Source organism: Tamandua tetradactyla, chromosome 12 (genome assembly GCF_023851605.1).
Source record: "Tamandua tetradactyla isolate mTamTet1 chromosome 12, mTamTet1.pri, whole genome shotgun sequence".
Classification (NCBI taxonomy): domain Eukaryota; kingdom Metazoa; phylum Chordata; class Mammalia; order Pilosa; family Myrmecophagidae; genus Tamandua; species Tamandua tetradactyla.
In genome coordinates, this window is record NC_135338.1 from 77,774,532 (window position 1) to 77,793,443 (window position 18,912).

General features: G+C 42.8%; 1 protein-coding gene across 1 annotated transcript in view; it reads left to right on the forward strand.

Annotated features, from left to right (window-relative positions):
- The window catches only part of ATP10A (ATPase phospholipid transporting 10A (putative)), a 180,314-nt gene that overhangs the window by 126,458 nt on the left and 34,944 nt on the right, over positions 1-18,912 (forward strand). Inside the window, exons 4-10 of the mRNA XM_077123982.1 lie at positions 674-759; positions 7,273-7,379; positions 8,643-8,774; positions 9,801-9,931; positions 11,314-11,566; positions 15,753-15,970; positions 17,773-17,967. Of these exons, the coding sequence (XP_076980097.1) occupies positions 674-759; positions 7,273-7,379; positions 8,643-8,774; positions 9,801-9,931; positions 11,314-11,566; positions 15,753-15,970; positions 17,773-17,967 (1,122 nt within the window). The remainder of the gene's footprint in view (positions 1-673; positions 760-7,272; positions 7,380-8,642; positions 8,775-9,800; positions 9,932-11,313; positions 11,567-15,752; positions 15,971-17,772; positions 17,968-18,912) is intronic.

Below are 18,912 nucleotides of genomic sequence, written 5' to 3' on the forward strand. Positions count from 1 at the left end.
TTGACTTTAAAAATCCATTAATTATAGTTACTTATAACAGAGGCTTATTCCCTGTCTTTTCCTCCTCCCTCCTTTTCTCTCTTCCCATTTACCCTCTCTCCCCTACTCCCAAGCTCCTAATATATACCAAACTGCGGTTATATCTGTCAATGGTAAAAATGAGCTGCCATTTTTTAAACAAACAGAATAATAAATTATTGACTTACACATTGGTTATTTAAGCGTTTTCTACCAGTTTCTGTGACGAACTTTGCATGTACATTAGGGAAATGGGATTTTATTGTAAGTTCCTATTTCCCAGATGGAATTCACTTCTCTAAATCTGTGTAAGGAATTGGAAGGTGCTGCTCTGTCTCAGAAAGTTCATCCATTCCTGTCCATTATCAGTAGCTTGCTTTACTATTGTCTCACAGCTTCTTATTTTACATTAGAGCCACGAACCTATCAGCCAACTTTCTTGCCAGTGCTTTTCTACTAATTGTTACCAACAATAAATTATTAATTATTCGTAAAAATAAAGTGTTTGTTCAGTACCCATGTGTGGAACTAGATTTCCATAAAGATTAGTGGGCCTTCTTCCAAGAAACTTCTCTGCGAGGCAAGCATTAAGTACCTTTCAAAGCGAAACTGTCTGAGCCCAGACTTCTCTAATGTATGCATGCTATTATTTTAGGTCTCCGAATTCAATCCTTTGACGTTCACCAGCGTTATCGAGTGTGAGAAGCCAAATAATGACCTGACTAGGTTTCGCGGTTGCATGTGAGTATTGTGTATCCACTTGCCTGTGCTGTCCTTTGATACACATATGCACACAACACACACACACACATGCACACACACAGAATGTAGAAAATGTTATATCGCCCCTTAAAGAACCCAATTCAAGGAATAAAAAATCATAAGGGAGACATTAAAATATGACCCATAAAATTTTGAGAGGGCAGAATACTCCACTAACTGATCTGTTCTGGGTTTCCAGGTCTCAACCTCCAGGCGGTCTTCTCTGGGCCTCCTTTTCCTGATGCCCTCAGGAATGTATTCAAATGATACCATTCTCTGCCCTATATAGAATTCATGGGGCCAAGCTAACTAAATGAACAGATGCTGGGTTTCCAAAGACATCTTGACCTGAAATAACTATTTTGAAGTGAGGCCAAGGCAACTTCTAGGAAGGTGTTCCTCTGTATATACTTGATCATGGGGTAATTTTCATGGTGCTGACTGTACCAAAAAAACAACGTAGGCATCTGTGGTGGTTTGGAACTGTATGTACTCCAGACAAACATATCCTTAGTTCTTATCAATTCCTGTGGGTGTGAGCCCATCGTAAGTAGGACCTTTTGATGAGACTACTTCAATTCGGCTGTGACCTCAGTCAGGGTGGGGCTTAATGCTATTACTAGTGTCCTTTATAACTGGAATGAATTCAGACATGAAAGAAAAAGTCATGGAAGCTAGAGGTTGGAATCAACAAAACCTGGAAGAGAAGGGAAAGACCTACAGATGCTGCCATATACCTTGCCATTCTTCAGGAAGAAAGCTTCACTTTGATGATACCTTGATTTGGATACTTTCCCAACTTCAAACCATGAGTGAATAAATTCCCATTGTTTAATCCAACCCATTTCATGGTATTTGCTTTGGGGCTCCTAGGAAACTAAACCAGCATCCTTCTCTAGAGAACATACTCCAAGGCATGGTTTTTCTTCTTCTCTCCTATGGTATCTCCCTTATTGCCCCCTGAAAGATGCAGGGTTCATGTGCTGAGACTGTTGTGCAAGCTAAAAATCTCCAACTGTTGAAACATTCATGGCCTGATTTAGAATTGAATGGATACCAAAGAGATTGACTCATAAGTCAGTAGCTTCCAGCTCTACCCTTAAGAAGCAACCTTCGTTTAGTAGGGGTATATATTTAGTACCCTATGTATATAAATATTTCAAGGTCTAATTGGTGAAACACATAAAGCATTTAGAATGGTAGTTGCTTAAAAAATGTTGGCCACAGTTATTATTGTTGGTTTTGGTAACTTTAAAAGGTAATCACGTAAAGCAGGGAGTGAGGAAGGCCAGAAAAGAGTTGTAGGCAAGAATGTGGATGTTCCCAGTTGAGGGTGAACTGTTGAGGAGGTGGCTGAGAATGTGGCTTGTCTTCAGCGTATTCCTTGGGAGAAGCTGAGGGAGGAAGAAGGGAGATGTGTGCTTTTAAGGGCTCCTGAATTTGAGAATCTGGCCAATGCATCAGGTGAGGCTACCCAGTTGGTAGCCAAAATATATGGATCCAAATTTCAGAGGAGAGTAGGAGCTATAGATAGTGATTTGAAGATCCTCTGTCCAAAGGTCATGTTAGAAATCAGTGAAGAGGTTATATCTAATGGAGAAAAAGAATGAAGACCCAGAAGTCAGGTAATCTCAACAGTCAAAAACAGGTGTCCTTGGATGTGTCGGGAGTTACAAACACTGTCCTGTGAGGAACATACAGCAGAGATGTTTAGGAAGGAGGGTTACAGTATATCAAGATTCCACAGAGAGTTTCTCTTGGTCTCCTAAAACTGCCATAACAAATTCTTACAAACTAGGTAGCTTAAAACAACAAAAATGTATTGCCTCACAGTTCTGGAACCTAGAAGTATAAAATCAAGGTGGTGAGGGCCATGCTCACTCTGAAGCCTAACTGGGAGAATACATCCTTTCCTCTTAGCTTCTGGTGGGTGTCAACAATCCTTGTCATCCCTTAGCTTGCAGCTGCATCATTTCATGCTCTGCCTCCGAGGTCATGTGGTCTTCTCCTCTGTGTCTGTGTCTCCTCTTCCCTTCTTATAAGGAAGAATCATATTAGTTTAGGGTCTACCCTAATCCAGTTTGAGCTTATTTCAACTAATCATGTCATATTTCCTATGTCCAAATAAGATCACCGACACAGGATTGGAGTTTCGGACTTGAACATGTCTTCCTGGGGACACAATTCAGTCCTTACCAGAGCCTAAGAAAAATGGCCTCTCTGTTCTCTTCCTGGTTTCATTGATTTCAGTTTCTTGCTTCTGTGGCTTTCTCTTTGTGTCTGAATTTCATTTCATTTATAAAGGACTCTAGTAAGAGGATCAAGACTCATCCTAATTGACTTGGAGCATAGCTTGACTGAAATAACTACATCAGAAGGTCCTGCATACAAGGGGTTCACAACCACAGGAATAGATTAGATTTAGGAACATGGCTTCCTGGGGTACATACAGTTTCAAATCATGACAGGATGCAAAATGGAATAAGAGATAAGGAGCCATACATCAGTGTTCATAGCAGCATTATTCACAGTTGCCAAAAGATGGAAGCAACCCAAGTGTCCATCAACTGATGAATGGATAAACAAAATGTAAAATACACGTGTAGAGGAATATTTTTCAGCCATTAAAAGGAATGAAGTTCTGATATGTGCTACAACATAGGTGAACCTTAAAGACATTATGCTGAATGAACTAAGCCAGATACAAAAAGACTAATATTGTAGGATCTCACTTATATGAAATACCAAGAGTAAGCAAATTCAGAGACCAAAAGCAGAATTCAGGTTACCAGCAGTCGAGGAGTGAGGGAAACAGGGAGTTATGCTTTAACACTTGAAATTGGTTGAAGTGGGAGATTTTGAGTTGTATGTATATTACGACAGTAAAAAGTCAAAAAAATAAAAAAGAATGTAAGGAGGCAATGTGTAGATGTGGAAACAAGGAAGCAAAGAATACTTCCAAGTCTCCCAACCAGAGGGCCATGAGGAACTCAGAACAGGAAGTCTTCCTGAAAGCTGTAAAGTCTGAGCTGAGGCTAGAAGGCAGAGGTGCCTCCAGGCAGAGGGGCCAGCGTGACGAGGCTCAGGCATGAAGCAGCATAGTTCAGGCTGGATATCAGTACTGTGAGGCTGGAGCAGAAATTCTACAGTGGGTAAATGTTCAAGAAGCAAAGTGGGGTAAGACCATGGATCCACAGACAATACAGAGCAAGTAAGGAACCCATGCAGAATGTTCCCAGTAGAATATAAAGTTCAGATTTGCATCTTGAAAAGATTGCTTTGGGGACTATATGAAAAATGGGCATGAGGATTTAAGGTCAGTGGGTTGAGGCAGGAGAAGTATGTTGCAGGATCCAGGAGAGAAAGCACAGAGATGGCGTGAGCAAGCCGATGAAAAAAACAGTTGAGGACTGATTGATTGGCTGTCAAATGAGGGAGGAGACATTGAGGAGAGCCCGGATTGCAGGTGTTCGGGACTGGGTCAACAGTGGAGGAGGCACAGATCTTTGGGTGTGCTTGGGGGTGGTATGATGGGGCACTGATGCTCACACTTCTTCCCAGGGTGCCTGCACTTTTGTGCTGTGCCATGCCCGTGGGTCTGGGGTTGAGACAAGGGCTCCCATGAATGCACTTCATTCCTGCAACTTGCCTGCTTGCCTTTAAACAGATGGGTTTTCCTCCCTGTTACAGGCCCTTGTCAGCAAGTCTGTGAGGCTCCTTGCACACATTTTCGTATTCTGGAATCAGAGAAATGGACCCTGATGTGTGAGGTTCATTAGGAAATGTGGTCAGGGAGATGGCATCCTCAGAGAAAGAGCATACTGGGCAAGAAATTCATTAGCTGAACTTATCCATCTTCCAAAGAGTCATGATGGCACTCTTCGGTGGACTGTATTTGGTGTCTCAAGATTATTCTCTCATCAAGTTTAACCTTTGGACAAATTTATTTTTGAAGAGATTGCTTTGGTGAGTGAAGAGGACTATGGTCTTGAACTGGATGAGTTCTTCTAAGTGGCACAGATGAAATGTTCAAGGAATAGGTGATTCCTTTAGGTGCAAGTGCTACTCAGCAAGTCCATTATCTTTGTGCATTCTCTTGTGCATCTGCATGGGATCAAGCCACATGCCTACTTGGCACTTGCCAGGCTCCATCCACACCTGAATCCAACCCCTCAGATGCCCCAGCCTATGGATGATGAGGTTCTTCAGCCTTCCTCCCTACACATAGCCTTCATGTCTTTTCATCTATGTATGCAGACACTGTTCATTCACGGGTGGGTGACCCCATCCTGTGTCCCCATGGCCGTGCTCCTCATAGGCTGATGCACCTGCTGGTGATGAGTTTCAGTTTGGCAATGTTTGATTAGAAAGCATAGTAGTTAAATTATTATGTCATGTTAAAGAACGCCTAATGTAAAATATATTTTTTGTTTCTCCTTAGCTTACCTTTAGTAACTAAGATAACATCTTAGTAAGCATGGCTGGGACTTTGATTGCAATGGTTCATTCATTATTGCTGTCCCAGGGAAATAGCTCCTGGTCTTCCTGTTACTGGAGAGATGTCCATATGAGACACACATCTCTGTACATTGTCTCCCTCTGATAGACTGTCAAGCTGAGATTTTATGTAATGTCTTCTATATGCTGGTCTCTCATTTAGATGGTGTTTTAGTTTCCTTGATGGCTCAGGCAGATACCATGCAATGGGTTGACTTAAACAATGGGAATTTATTAGCTCATTGTTTTGAGGTTGGAAAGTCCAAATCAAGGTATCATCAAGGTGATGCTTTCTTTCCAAAGACTAGGACATGCTGGTGCTGGCTGCCAGTGATCCTTGACTCCTCTGTAGACACATGGTGACCTGTTCTGTTGACCTTCAGGTCTTGCTTCTCATGACTTGCTTTCTTTATTTGAATTTTATTCCTCTTATAAAGAACTCCAGTAATAGGATTAAGACCCATCTTGATTGAGGTGGCCATACCTTAATTGAAGTAATCTCATCAAAAGTCCTAGTTACAGTGGGCTCACACTTATAGGAATGGATTAGATTTAAGAACATGTTTTTTCTGGGGTACATATAGCTCTACACCAGCACATCTGGCAATGAGGTTTTCAGTCTTAAATCCCATTTTAAAGCAAAACCTAACTCTGTACTAGACTTGCCAAAGAGGACTATCGATAATGCTGATTGCTATTGAATAAGCCCTGCAGAAGAGAAGATGACTATTGAATAAATAACTGGCTTGTAGAAAATACTTCTTCACAGCATACATTTTGACCTTGACTTTATTGTTTAGCTTCTCTTCTTCACCAAAATTATATTAATTACCCTGGTTGTGAAGAACATGGTTTGTGTTTGAGGTCATGAGACAGCATTGTCCCCACATACTGGGTGACCAGGGTTCAGATTTACCAAGACTGTAGGGGCTGGAGTGGACAGGAAGTGCTGGTTCTAAGGAAAACCTCATGGTCTTCCTTCCAAACTCTACTCTGATCAAAGGGTCATTGGGCCCCATGTTAGAGCTGGTAAGAAGAAAACACCTTCAGAGGGCCTTGGTGAGCTGCTGAGAACCAGAAGAAAGCACTGAGACTGGGGTTGTTGGGGAACCATGGAGGTACCTGTCCATTGAGGGTTCAGGAAGGTGGCCCTCAGAGGCACTGCCTGGTTAGGTTTGACTGGCTCCTGCTCTGGTTCCTGAAGCCTCCAGGGCCTCCACTGGAGAAACGCACATGAGGCTTCCAGGACTATGTCTGTCTCACTCCCCAGTGTGGTCCTAGTGTGGGGCAGTCCTGGCCAGCATGGGTGAGTACAGAGTGATCGTTAATGGGGCAGGAGAATATCACTGAAAACCAGGGGTTTAAACTAAGAATGTACTTCTGAATCTAAATAGCAATGAGACAGAATTTACTACATTTTCTCATGGAATTTACCACATTTCAAATTAAATATATTAATATTTCTGATGATATGACCTTCTATAAGTCAAAGGGATAAATAAAATATTACTGATACTGATATCATCCTATCATCACAATAATGCAAATATTTCTCATGACAACACAGGTTCAGTTGAGAATGGCAGTTCCCTATGATGAGCAGTAGGTGTCCAGGAGACCATGCTAGCAAAATCTTCCATAGCTAGCTTCCAAAATTCAGCCCTTTGGTTTCATGGTCTGCCCTCTATAGCTGTGGACAGTCCCTGTAGCAAAAACAAACCCATGTACAAAGCCAACAAATAGATAAACATCGGTCTTTGAGATGCTTCTAAATGTCTAGTTACCAGAAAATACCACCTTCTTCTCAGCCATTTTAGAGATCCACTAAGACAGGCTGCTCACCCTTAGAGCTCCCTGCTTCCCTTTCCAGTCCATCACACAGGAAGCCCCAGGCTTCTATTGCTTCTGTGGTCTCCGCCCTCCCAAGGTACAATTATTTGAAATAGGAGGTATATGTATATGGCTGAATTATTCATGCCAACTGCTCTTTGACAGCATACATGAAAACGGGAAAAAGGCTGGACTCTATAAAGAAAATCTTTTGCTACGAGGATGCACCATCAGAAATACTGAAGCCGTTGTCGGGATAGTCATTTATGCAGGTAGGCATGTGGAGTGCTGTGGTTTAAAGGTCATGCTAGCTTGCCATGTGGTGCTCTATGTTCTTGATCTTTTGTCCCTAATTATTTTTCTGATGATAAAAGTAGCATATATGCCCATTGTGGAGAATTTAGGAAACCAGGAAAATGTAAAAAAGCAAAAGTAGAAATATCATTCCTAATATTGAAGTGGATGAAATAATTGCAGGGATTTCTAGGCAAACTAAAAAAATACAGAAGTTTATGGGTTAAGAAGCAGGAAGACAAGGAGCCTTTGCCTTCCCACTCCCTTAAGTGTGGCACTCTCTGGAAAGAGGAAAATGTAGATGTAGACGGGTCAATAAGTGTCGTTACTAAAGCTCAGGGTTTTTTAATCATAAAATGGGAGAACAAACAGCACTGCCTTCCCAAAACTGCTGAAGAACCACATGAGAGGTTACTGGTGCAGCATCTGGCAGGTCATGAGGTCCTACCTATAGCCATAGTTACTTAGGGTTGATGAAGGAGGCTCTGCAACATGTTTGCTAGATTGTGTGTGTTTAAGGTTTACAGGCCTTACAATCGAAGGGTGCAAATAAGTGTAAGGAAAAAGGATTTGCTCATGTCTAGGCTCTAGCTGTGCAGGCAGTAGGTGCTGGGATTCCAAGACAAAGTGGCTGTCTCTCCATGAGGGCTCTCGTCTAAGGTATCCTGGCAGATTGGTACACAGTCCCCCAGAATGCATTCCCTGGGGCCCTAGACTTTCCATATGTGACTCTTTCAGTTAGAGACTGAAACAGTAATGCTTGAGTTTTGATGCCTCAATCTGCCTTTTCCTGATCCTACTATGGTTTTATATATCTTCGTGTTCTGTGGTGGTGTTTTTGTTTTTTTCTAATTAGAGTTGGAGATGAAAGTAGGTCTAGAATCTTTTATGATTTAGTGGTCTAAATCTGCAGTCAGTTCAGAGTCACAAACAAAAAGACCTATTACTCAAAAGAAGAAAAAAAAAAACCAAAAACCTCAACCCAAAGTGTTCTTTCTTGGAATATTAGCATATTTCTTTCCATTCATTTGTCTGTGGTATAACCAATTTCAGATTAATTTCATTTCCTGCTCTTTTTGCGTTTTTATACCATAATTTTATACTCTGCTTTTTTAGTGAGCCTATCACAGAAGTATCATTGGATGATAGCTTTGTATTTCATTTTGTGCAATCAGCATAATCCATTGCATAACCACTGGACACTCACTTTCCAACTCCCCTCACCAACCCTCCCATGGCAGGACATGAAACCAAGGCTTTGCTGAACAACAACGGGCCCCGCTACAAGCGCAGCCAACTTGAGAGGCAGATGAACTGTGATGTCCTCTGGTGTGTCCTCATACTCATCTGCATGTCTCTGTTTTCAGCTGTTGGTAAGTCTCCTGGACCAATGAACAAAAGCAGGTGCTGATACCACTGAACAACTTCCAAGCAAGTGGACAGCCAATGGCCATCCTTCTCATCCATCACTCTAAATTTAAAATACAACTCGTTCATCAACATTAGCTCAAGTGAAGTTTGCATTGGCACAGACCCTGTTGAGATGCCCCATTGAATGGGCTTGCCAAAGTCATGGTATTGTCTGAATTGGCAAATTCTTGGATAGAACAATGGTCTACTCACACCAGCAGTGATGATTATAGTAGAGGGCATGCTATTAAACTCGTTATGAAATAAGAGTAGTAGGAGAAGTACTAATTACTCCTTGTAGAACTCCAGAAAAAGAGCAAGAATATTATTTGGATCCTACGAAGGGGCTGGCAGTTAGGCTGTTGTGTGCAGGTGCAGGTGCATTATAGCCTTTGATGGCTTCTAGAGCCAGCATGATGCCTCAGGAGAGCTTCACATGGGGAGTGTGATGAGCCCCAGTAAATAACCTTTATCACATCACTTGCTCAGCTGTCATCATGCACCAGGCATTGCCCAGTTCATTACATAATGTGTATTTGCCATTACCTTCTCAGAATCTACAATGTATGAATTTTGAATCTCAAAAAAGGGACAAGAATGGATAATATTCACAGCCTACTAACCATTTTCTTTTTCATGAAGCATCTCATGAGACAGGTGTTTTGTGAGACACACATTGGGAAGTTCTTTTCTGGAGGTTACACATTATCATCTGGCAGTACACGTGTAATCCCTGCATTATTATCAATGATGGCATTTAACACCATCAATGAGAAAATACTGGTATGAGAAGGAATTGTTTCCAGTATCCACTTTGATCTTGGGTGCCAAGGATACTGTTGTGAGCTTGCTTCCTTACATGATAAGGCAGGTTCATAAAATTGTGCTTAAACTGAGAAAGTCATCTTAAAGTTTTTCTTTAATTTACACTAGCAATATTCCTATTTTTATGTTGGATGAATGATGTTTCTCTCTGAACATCATTGCAGGACACGGACTGTGGGTGCAGCAATATCAAGAGAAGAAACCATTGTTTGATGTCCCTGAGTCTGGTGGTGGCTCTTTGTCTCCAGTTACAGCTGCGATTTACTCATTTTTAACAATGATAATAGTTCTGCAGGTAACTGTACTAAGTGCTAATACAATAAATTGCAGTACTTTCCTGAAGATAACTTGAAATCATCATACTGTGCTAAGATTTTCTATAATTCTGCATTTGGGAGGAACACAGATATATCTGCCTAAAATGCTGCTTTTAACTTTTCCACATAATTTATCTATAGGGTCTTTTCTTGGGTGATTTTCAAGTTAAATTCCCCTTTCTTGTCAAGATTGTATGTCTTCAGGGGGTTGGTTTTTCCATTCAGTTACTTTTTTTAAAGAGTAAATTTTATTTTGGAACAACTTTAGAATTACAAAAAAGTTACAGAGAGTAGTACAGAGATAGGCCCTAGTCCAGTTTCCCCTAATATTAACATCTTACATTACCATGATAAATTGTTGAAACCAAGAAACAACAGTGAACTAAACTCCAACTTCGTTTGGATTTCAGCTAATCTTTCCACTAATGTTCTTTCTGTATTCCAGGTTCCAATTTAGGATATCACATTGCATTTAACAGTAATAATCAATGTAATTGATTATTATTGCTCTTATTATTATTAATTATTCACATACCTCCTCAATAACTCCTAATTCCTAATGAGAATCTATGCCCAGAAAGACCTTTTAAAGAGAGGGGAGGGCTCCCAGCAGTCTGCAAATTTTCACTTCTTAATATCCAAATTATGTTTTATCTTTCAGTTAGTACTATTTGCAGAGGCTCTGTTAGCAAATTTAAGTTACTAGGACAACCTGGTTAGTCTGGATGTGAAATTTTGAGCCCATAAACATCCAAACATCAGCTCAGAACTATTACTCTAAAGAAGAAAAAGAATTCATAGAGGTTGCTCTTAATTACCTATGAATATATATATTTTTCTCAACACCTTTTCCGCTTTGCTCTGTATTGTCCAAGATCATAGGAATTGTCCTTTGACCGAACACTAATTGTCCTTTCTGTTTGACCGTGGGGTTAGGGAGCACACAGAAAGTCCAGGGGTCAAGGGCCCCCATGACACAAAATGGCTCTGCTTATGAGGACTCTGACTATACTGTATGTTTTTATCTTCTTTCTCTCTTTCCTTTCCTAGCCTCTCTCAAGTACAACTTAGCAATACCGAAAATGCTGGCTTCTGTCCAAGCCATGGTTATCACACCTCCAGACACGCTGTGGATTTCTGCTCTGCAGTTGCAGCGTAGGCTGTCCTAATTTAAACTCTTTGCCAATATTCTAATACTCTTTCAATATTGACTCTAAACCAACCTCTTTAGGCTCTTAAAGGTACAGTATCGCCGCTATTACTTCTGGTTGAATAATTTGTTATTTCGAATAGATTAGACTAATACTGCAGCTCCTTGATCATTCCAATAATTTACTTCTATTTGCCTTTTGTCTCCTAGGTTTTGATCCCAATTTCCTTATATGTTTCCATTGAAATTGTTAAAGTATGCCAAGTGTACTTCATTAACCAGGACATGGAGTTGTACGATGAAGAAACAGACTCGCAGCTCCAGTGTCGAGCTCTGAACATCACAGAAGACTTAGGGCAGATACAGTATATCTTCTCAGATAAAACGGGCACTTTAACTGAGAACAAGATGGTTTTCCGAAGATGCACCGTGTCTGGCATAGAATACTCTCATGATGCAAATGGTGAGTCCAGAGGGCAGGAGAGTGGGCAACTGTGCTAGGCTGGACAAGAAAGCTGCTGTATTCAAAGCTACATGTGCACCCATGCATACACACACACAGGATCTTCAGGGTGATTGATTTTCACAGGAGAACAAAGCATGGGTGTGGTATCAGAGCAACTCCAGAGCCTGGAATCTGGTACCATTTATAAAGAAGGTATTGTGGCATTGCTGAATGTTCTCAGTAGTGTCTCAGTGTTTGTTATTTATATTGAAACACTCATTTTCTGCCAAACATAGGCAGCATCAAAGCAGGAAAGCCTTGAGACTCACTTGCAAAGCCCTACCACATCAAGATGTAATGGGATCTTTCTGTTGTCACCTATCGGTCTTTTTGTTATCAACCAGAAATTCTCCCAAGGGCATTATGGAATTCATCCTGCCTCTTTTCCCTCATGGCACATTGTCCTTAGGAACTGGAGGGAAATGAACCACCTCGTTTTTTATTATTGGGGTACATGTGTAGAATTTGCAAAAAGTAAATAGCTCAAATGATGGGACTTCCAGAAACAGGGAGAATCTATCCCTCTTCTACATCACCTCCTACTCCTTGGCTACCTCCTTCTTTTCTGAATACACAGGGAATCCTCAGCTTCTTCAGCCAAGGGAGTGACTGGAACCAGGCCTCATCCGAAGCCAGCACAGGATATGAGAAGGGTCTCTGCACCATGATAGTGCTTTTGGGGCCATAATGCTTAAGAGCAGGCAAACCAGGAGTCACTGTCCTTCTCTAGCAGCATCAGAGAACAGATATAAAATGCAGGGGTTTGGGGAGAGTGAGGCACGACATGAGAAGATTAATAGGTAAGGTATCAGTGGCTAAGAGAGTTCAGATAGAGTTGAGAGGCTCTTCTGGAGGCTCCTCTTATACTAGCTTCTGCTAAATATTACCAATTACCAGGGTTTGCCAAACGCCAATCAAAAGCATTCTTGCCAAACCTATAGAACGCTTTTGGCTCTATCTGAGATTCTACACAAAATTCATACACTAAGATTACTTTCCAGAAACCTACAACCTCCGATGGTTCCTAGGCCAGATAAGTCCTGAAACCCAGAAGGGCCAACCCCTCCAAGAACATGACCTAGTTCCACTCTCTATCCCATATTATTAACATTCCTTTGCAACATGCGAAGTTAGAATGAGCATAACCCAAATGTCCCTAAAGATTGGAAGAAGGATCATAGGAGAAGGTGGAGGAGTTATAACAGAGAAGATAGGATTTAACAAAATGAGTATGACTGTTGAATCATTATATTGATGTTTCTTTTAGTCTCCAGTGTCTTGGAGGAGCCAGAAGGTAAAACTTAAAATTGTAGAACTGGAACCTATACCAAACTCTGAAATCTGTTCTATAACTACTTGTTACAATGTACTGACATTTGTTGCTTTGTTGTACATGTGTTCTATTTCACAATAAAAAAATGTTTAAAAAATTACCAAAAAGAAAAAAAAAGACACTTAATAGGAAGCTGTTCTTCAGAGGGATTTTGTGTGAAGGATCTGGAAGCATGAGATTTTTGTGTTTTTTTTTATAAAACTGAGAGTCATAATGGTATCTACTAGCTTCTTCCATGTAAATTTAAAGCAGTCATATTAAACAGAAGGAGCAGGATGTGTACATTTTGTTTACTGTTTTATTTGGCACTCAGATTGTCAAAGTGTGATATTTATATCCTCTCGCCTTCCCTCTCTCCTACCCCCTTCCCTACCACCTTGCCCTCTCTGCCTCTATAAGTCCCTAACTGCCGGTTTTGTGCAGAACGGTTCATGGGTATGTGCCTTCCTGATATCTGCACTTAGCACAGCTATAAAGGAATTAGAGACCTAGACAGCCAGATCAACAGCAGCTTTTAAAGCCTGAGGTTCCGTGGGGCAGAATCCCAGCCAAGAGTACAGAAATATTTTGACAGTTGTTGGAAGCTGTAACATAAACCCAGGAGTCCCATCACCTCTAGAAGATACAGAAAAGCAGTTTTGGCTGAGACTGAAATGCCACACATCTGGAGGCATATTGTAAAGAAGTATCCTGATCAGTCAGCAAGTGAAGCATGCCTGCGGGTCTAGAACATCTTTATCCATTAATCCAAGGATCTGGATTTTACCATCAACTCAGATTGTAATGGCTCCAAGCGCTGGCTGAGCCCTGCTCACACCCAGATGTGGTCACTGGGGGTCTGCCCTCCTCTGACCTCTGCTCCTGATGAGGTAGAAGCAGGTGATGTTGCCCACCTGGTACCCACCACGTGTCTCCCAGGGTCTGCACCTTGACCTCATTTACTCTGAGGACATCAAGTCAGAAACAATGGGAGGCACTCAGGCAACCCACACACCCACGAGGGGTCTGTGCTCAGCCCCCAAGGGAAGGGAGAGGCCTCAAGGCAAGAGCTTTCTTTGACTCGAACAGCCTGGTGATCCCATGGGAGGTGGGACAGGTAGATATGCCCATCCGTGGCTGGAGGCCAAGCTACCAAGGCACCAGGGTGTGTGCTCAAGTTTCCTTCTTCCTCGCCATCCTGGGGTTGACCTCACCCAGGAGCTGGTGGGATGCACAGAAGTAACTTCTACGCCTGGAATGAGAAGCTCCCTGAGTCAGAATCCTGGTGTTAGCCAATACTCAGCTTTGTGACTATGAGCAAGTGACATCCCCTTCCTTGTCCCCACTTGTTCTTATTCTTAAAAGAAATGTACATTAAGAGATGATGAGCGTAAGACCTGGCCTGCATATAGGCGGGCTATAGAAATATGGTTTGCATGGCAGGTCAGTGTCATGAGCACTGCGGGTCCCTGGTATTATGACCCGTGGCTCTTTCTCCCAGCCCTGGGCCTGCCCATGGAAGCTGTCTTCATATCCTAGAAATGCTGTAACAAAGCACAAAATATTGAATGGCTTAAAATAACAGAAATGTATTCTGTCTCAGTCCTGGAAGCTGGAAGTCTTAAATCAAGGGATCAACAGGGCCCTCTGAAGTCTGCATAGAAGTCTGTTCCCTACCTCTCTCCTGGTTTCTGGCAGTGACTTGCCAACAATCCTTGGCATTCCTTGGCTTCTGGCATAACTCGATCTCTGCTTTCATCATCACATGGCCATCTTCTCCCCTTCTTATAAGGCCCACCCTACTTCAGTCAGTAAAACCTCATTTTAACTTGACTAATTCCTTTTATAATGACCCTATTTTAAGTATGGTCATGTTCTAAGGTACTGGAGATTAGACTTTAACATTTGGTGGGGAGAGACACAATTCAGACCATAGCAGAACGCTTAGTCAAAACTCATCTTGAATGAATCACTCTTATGAGTGGTTTCCTTGCTTCTCCTCTGTGATTAAACACATTGTCTTCATTTGGGCAAAGACAGAAAAACTTACTTTGAGCCACCTGTCAGCAAGAAACAGCATCTGTGCACCTACACCTGTGATCCTTTGAGTACCACTGCCAACGTGCTCAAGCATAGCACTGCAATGAAGTCCCTCTCAAACCCCAGCTCTGAGCAGGCACCATGTAACCTCGGGGGATGTGTGGGACCTCATGCTTCTTGGAGCCTCATCTGTGCAGGGGAAGCCTGCCTGGCCTGAACGGAGTGAGCTCACCTGCACGCAGTCTGAGAGCCATCATTTCTATGTGCCAGTGTAAGAGCTGCACTGTGGGCAGCCCCAGGATGCAGGAGTAAAGGGCAGAACCTGAACCCAGTGATGTGGGGCTGATCTTTCCCCATCTGTCCTGCCCCAACCCTGTTGGCACTGACATCCTGCCTGGGCAGAAGGGACAGCACTTAGACCTGTCTTACCCTACACCTGCCTTTTTGGGGAGGTAGAACAGGAGATGTGGCCTAATGGACAAAGCCCAGGCTTTAGCAGCCCAGGGGCCAGGGTACTCTTCTACTACCCCAACCCTGTAGCATGTGGTCTTACCAAGGTTCACCCCCTCATCTGATGAAATGGAGTGTTGGAGGTTGCAGTTAAATGAGAATGTGCCTCATCCTTTGGTGGCTGGAAACCCCCATGAAATAGAGAATATGGCATACAGAGTTGGAATGCAAGGGTGGGATTGCCCTGGGAGGAAACCTAATGGGAAACCTCAAGGTGTTGAATCTCTTTACCATCAGCTCGGCCTCCCCTATGATATCTGACCTGTGTTCTTCTCCCTGCAGCCCGGCGTCTGGCCATGTACCAGGAAGTGGACTCGGAGGAGGAAGAAGTGGCACCTAAAGGGAGCTCACTGTCCCAGCGTGGCAGCATCAGCAGCCACCAGGGTGTCCGGGTTATGTATAGGAGCCAGAGTGTCAAGTCCCACCGACGGACTGGCAGCCGGGCTGAGGCCAAGAGGGCCAGCATCCTGTCTAGGCACACAGCCTTCAGTAGCCCCATGGTGAGTGCCCCATGGAGGATGACTGGGGACCTCACTGGGGATGGGGAGATAGGTACTACCACCTTTCTTTCCCACTCTCGTTTTTTTCATTGTCCATTGAAAGTAACTAGTTAGTAATAAATTAAGGGTTGCTGGGTGGGTTTGGTATGCTGCTTATAACTCAGTATATAAGCTATGCTGCTTATAGCTCAGTCAGTAGAAGATTTTCTGGCCAATACCTTCACTCCAGAACAGTGTCTTTTCCACACATGGGCTCGTTCCCTTTGCCATGGCTTTTAAGAGTGAGTGAGGGCTTGGGAAGCTGCCCTCCCAAGGACGACTGACAGAGGAAGTCCACTCTGCCAAAGTCAATAAAGAAAACATCAGAACACGGCAAGAGCTAGGAAAAAAGCAAAGGCAGATAAAAGAAGTATTTTTAATTAGGTAAGTCCAAATCCAATAAAATTTCTTTCTTCCTTTACTTGTCAGCTGCTCAAACATTTATGGGCCACCATCGTCAGGCAGGGAAATTTCCAGAAGTGAGTGACAACCTCTAGAAATATCCTTTGCACTTCTAAAATGTTTTACAAACAGATGGGGAGAATCCATTTTGCTCACTCTTTGGTAGTCTCACTTTTTTATGTTCTTCTAAGCCCACAGAGAAACTGTTGTTTAAAAAGAGGTGATCCTCAGCAGGTAAGAGCGCTTGCCTGCCATGCCCGAGGACCCAGGTTCAATTCCTGGTGCCTGCCCATGTAAAAAAAATTAAAAAAAAAAAGAGGTGATCTAGAATTATGGACACTGACCAGTGGACTTGTCCAGGGCCACAGGGAGGGACCATTCTCACATTTGAGAGGAGAGGGATTGCATGGGAAGAGGTTTTTCTGACAGCATTTAGCAATGTGGGTCCAGAATATTTGAAATCTTCAAACTCTAACCTATGAATCAAGTAATTCAGCCAGAGATTTATGTATGAAGTTTATCATGTTATTTATGTCAACAAAATGGAAAGAAATTTAAATATCTAATGTTAAAGGAGTTGTCAGATAAATTATGATACATTCACTTTGAGGTTGTTAAAAACTGTGTTAAATAATTTTTTAAAGGGGTGGAACAGTCAAGATTGTATAATGTTTTGGAAAGAATGGACCTACCAATATGGTTATTAGATATTGTAATTATGTGAAAGTTAAGTGTTTAGAAAAAAAGAGAAGAAAGAAATGCAGAAACATGTTTTTCAAAGAGTATTAATTACTGTGGGGTGGTGTGAGGCAGATTTGTTAAATTTCCCATATTCTTTTCTAACCTCCAATTTTTTTAGAGTAAGATAATTGTTGCACTATATATTCTTAAATGTAATTATTTTCTAATATGTATATTTTATTATAGAAAATAAAGGTATGAACATTTCTCTTCATACTTAAGTTATATCTTCTTTTACAATTAAAGTTATATATGATTTAGAGGGGGTAGCTCAGTGGTAGAATTCTTGCCTGCTATGCGGGAAACCCAGGTTCGATTCCCAGGTCATGCACTTCCCCAAAACAAAACAAACACAATTTCAACAAATCGTGCTGCAATAGTGGGTTACTCACATGGAAAAAGAATGAAATATGACCCCTGCCATACAGCATCCAAAAAAAAAAGCAAAAACCAAAATTATATATGGCTTAGAATTATAGAATGGAATATTACACATGTAGGTGAATGTCTAAGATTGACGTCTGTTTACAGCTTGCATTATCATCAAATCACCTTTCAAAGTAAAGCACCAAGAAGTACAGCAGCTCACATTCACACCTCGGCCTCTGTTTTCTTCCCAGGAGAAGGACATCACACCCGACCCGAAGCTGCTGGAGAAAGTGAGCGAGTGCGACCGGTGCTTGGCAACTGCAAGACACCAGGAGCACCCCCTGGCCCACCTCTCGCCTGAGCTCTCCGATGTGTTTGACTTCTTCATCGCCCTCACCATCTGCAACACGGTCGTCGTCACATCCCCTGATCAGCCGCGACAGAAGGCAAGTTCTAGACTCTTGCCACACCGCTGCCAGTCTGCCTTCCCAAAGGCAAGCGCGTGGCAGGACAGCACGTCCCTTCCCTGCAGGAGACCACCCAGTGCCGACACATGGGGGTCTTCACGTGGGAGCTCGGGTTCCTCCTATCCTGTGCAGGACAGAACGTGGGCCACATGTTTTACGAAGAGTAGTGATTACTCTTTGAAGTAATCACTCTTTGGGAGGAAAGAGACAGCTGCAGATGCCTCTGAGCCCAGGCAGGAGGAAGCACAGAGCAGACCCTGGGTCCAGCCTGGGACAGACAGAGTCATGCAAGGGCAGGAATGCTGAGGGCAGACTCTGGGGCAAGGTGCTGGGACATGAATCCTCACTGTCTCATCCACCAGTTGTGCCGCTTCAGACAGCCTACTGAAGCCTGTGCTTCAGTTACCTCACTGTGATGTAGGACTGTGGGGAAGGGTCATGGGATGTTCTGAAAGTGGACTTTGGCATCCAGGAAATATAGGTGATACTCATAAAGATAATGAAACTTGGCATTCAAGGAGCAGTGGAGAATCACTTGGGGTGGCAAGAGGATAGCAGTGACCAAGTCTGCTTATATTTGGTTTAGCATTAAAGTTCTCGAGGAAGAGAGTAAGGTTGTATGTGTATGGGAACTCTCAAAATGTCCTGCATGGTGTCCAGGTGATGGGTGTGGGTGGGGTGACGGCAATGCCATGAGTGTGCACATGTGCACATGGTGGATAAAATCGCCAATTCCTAGGGCCAGGCGTGTGTTGCAGGTCTACTGCCCCTGATGCCTTCCCCAGCCTCCTGCCAGTTTCTACCACTGGAGATGTGGGCTGTGACATGGGGTGGATAAGAGGGTGGAAGCAAACCAGGATATCCTGCCCTGTCTGTGCTGGCTGCGTGTCTCTGGCCCACTGCACATGGTGCAGACAGGCCCAG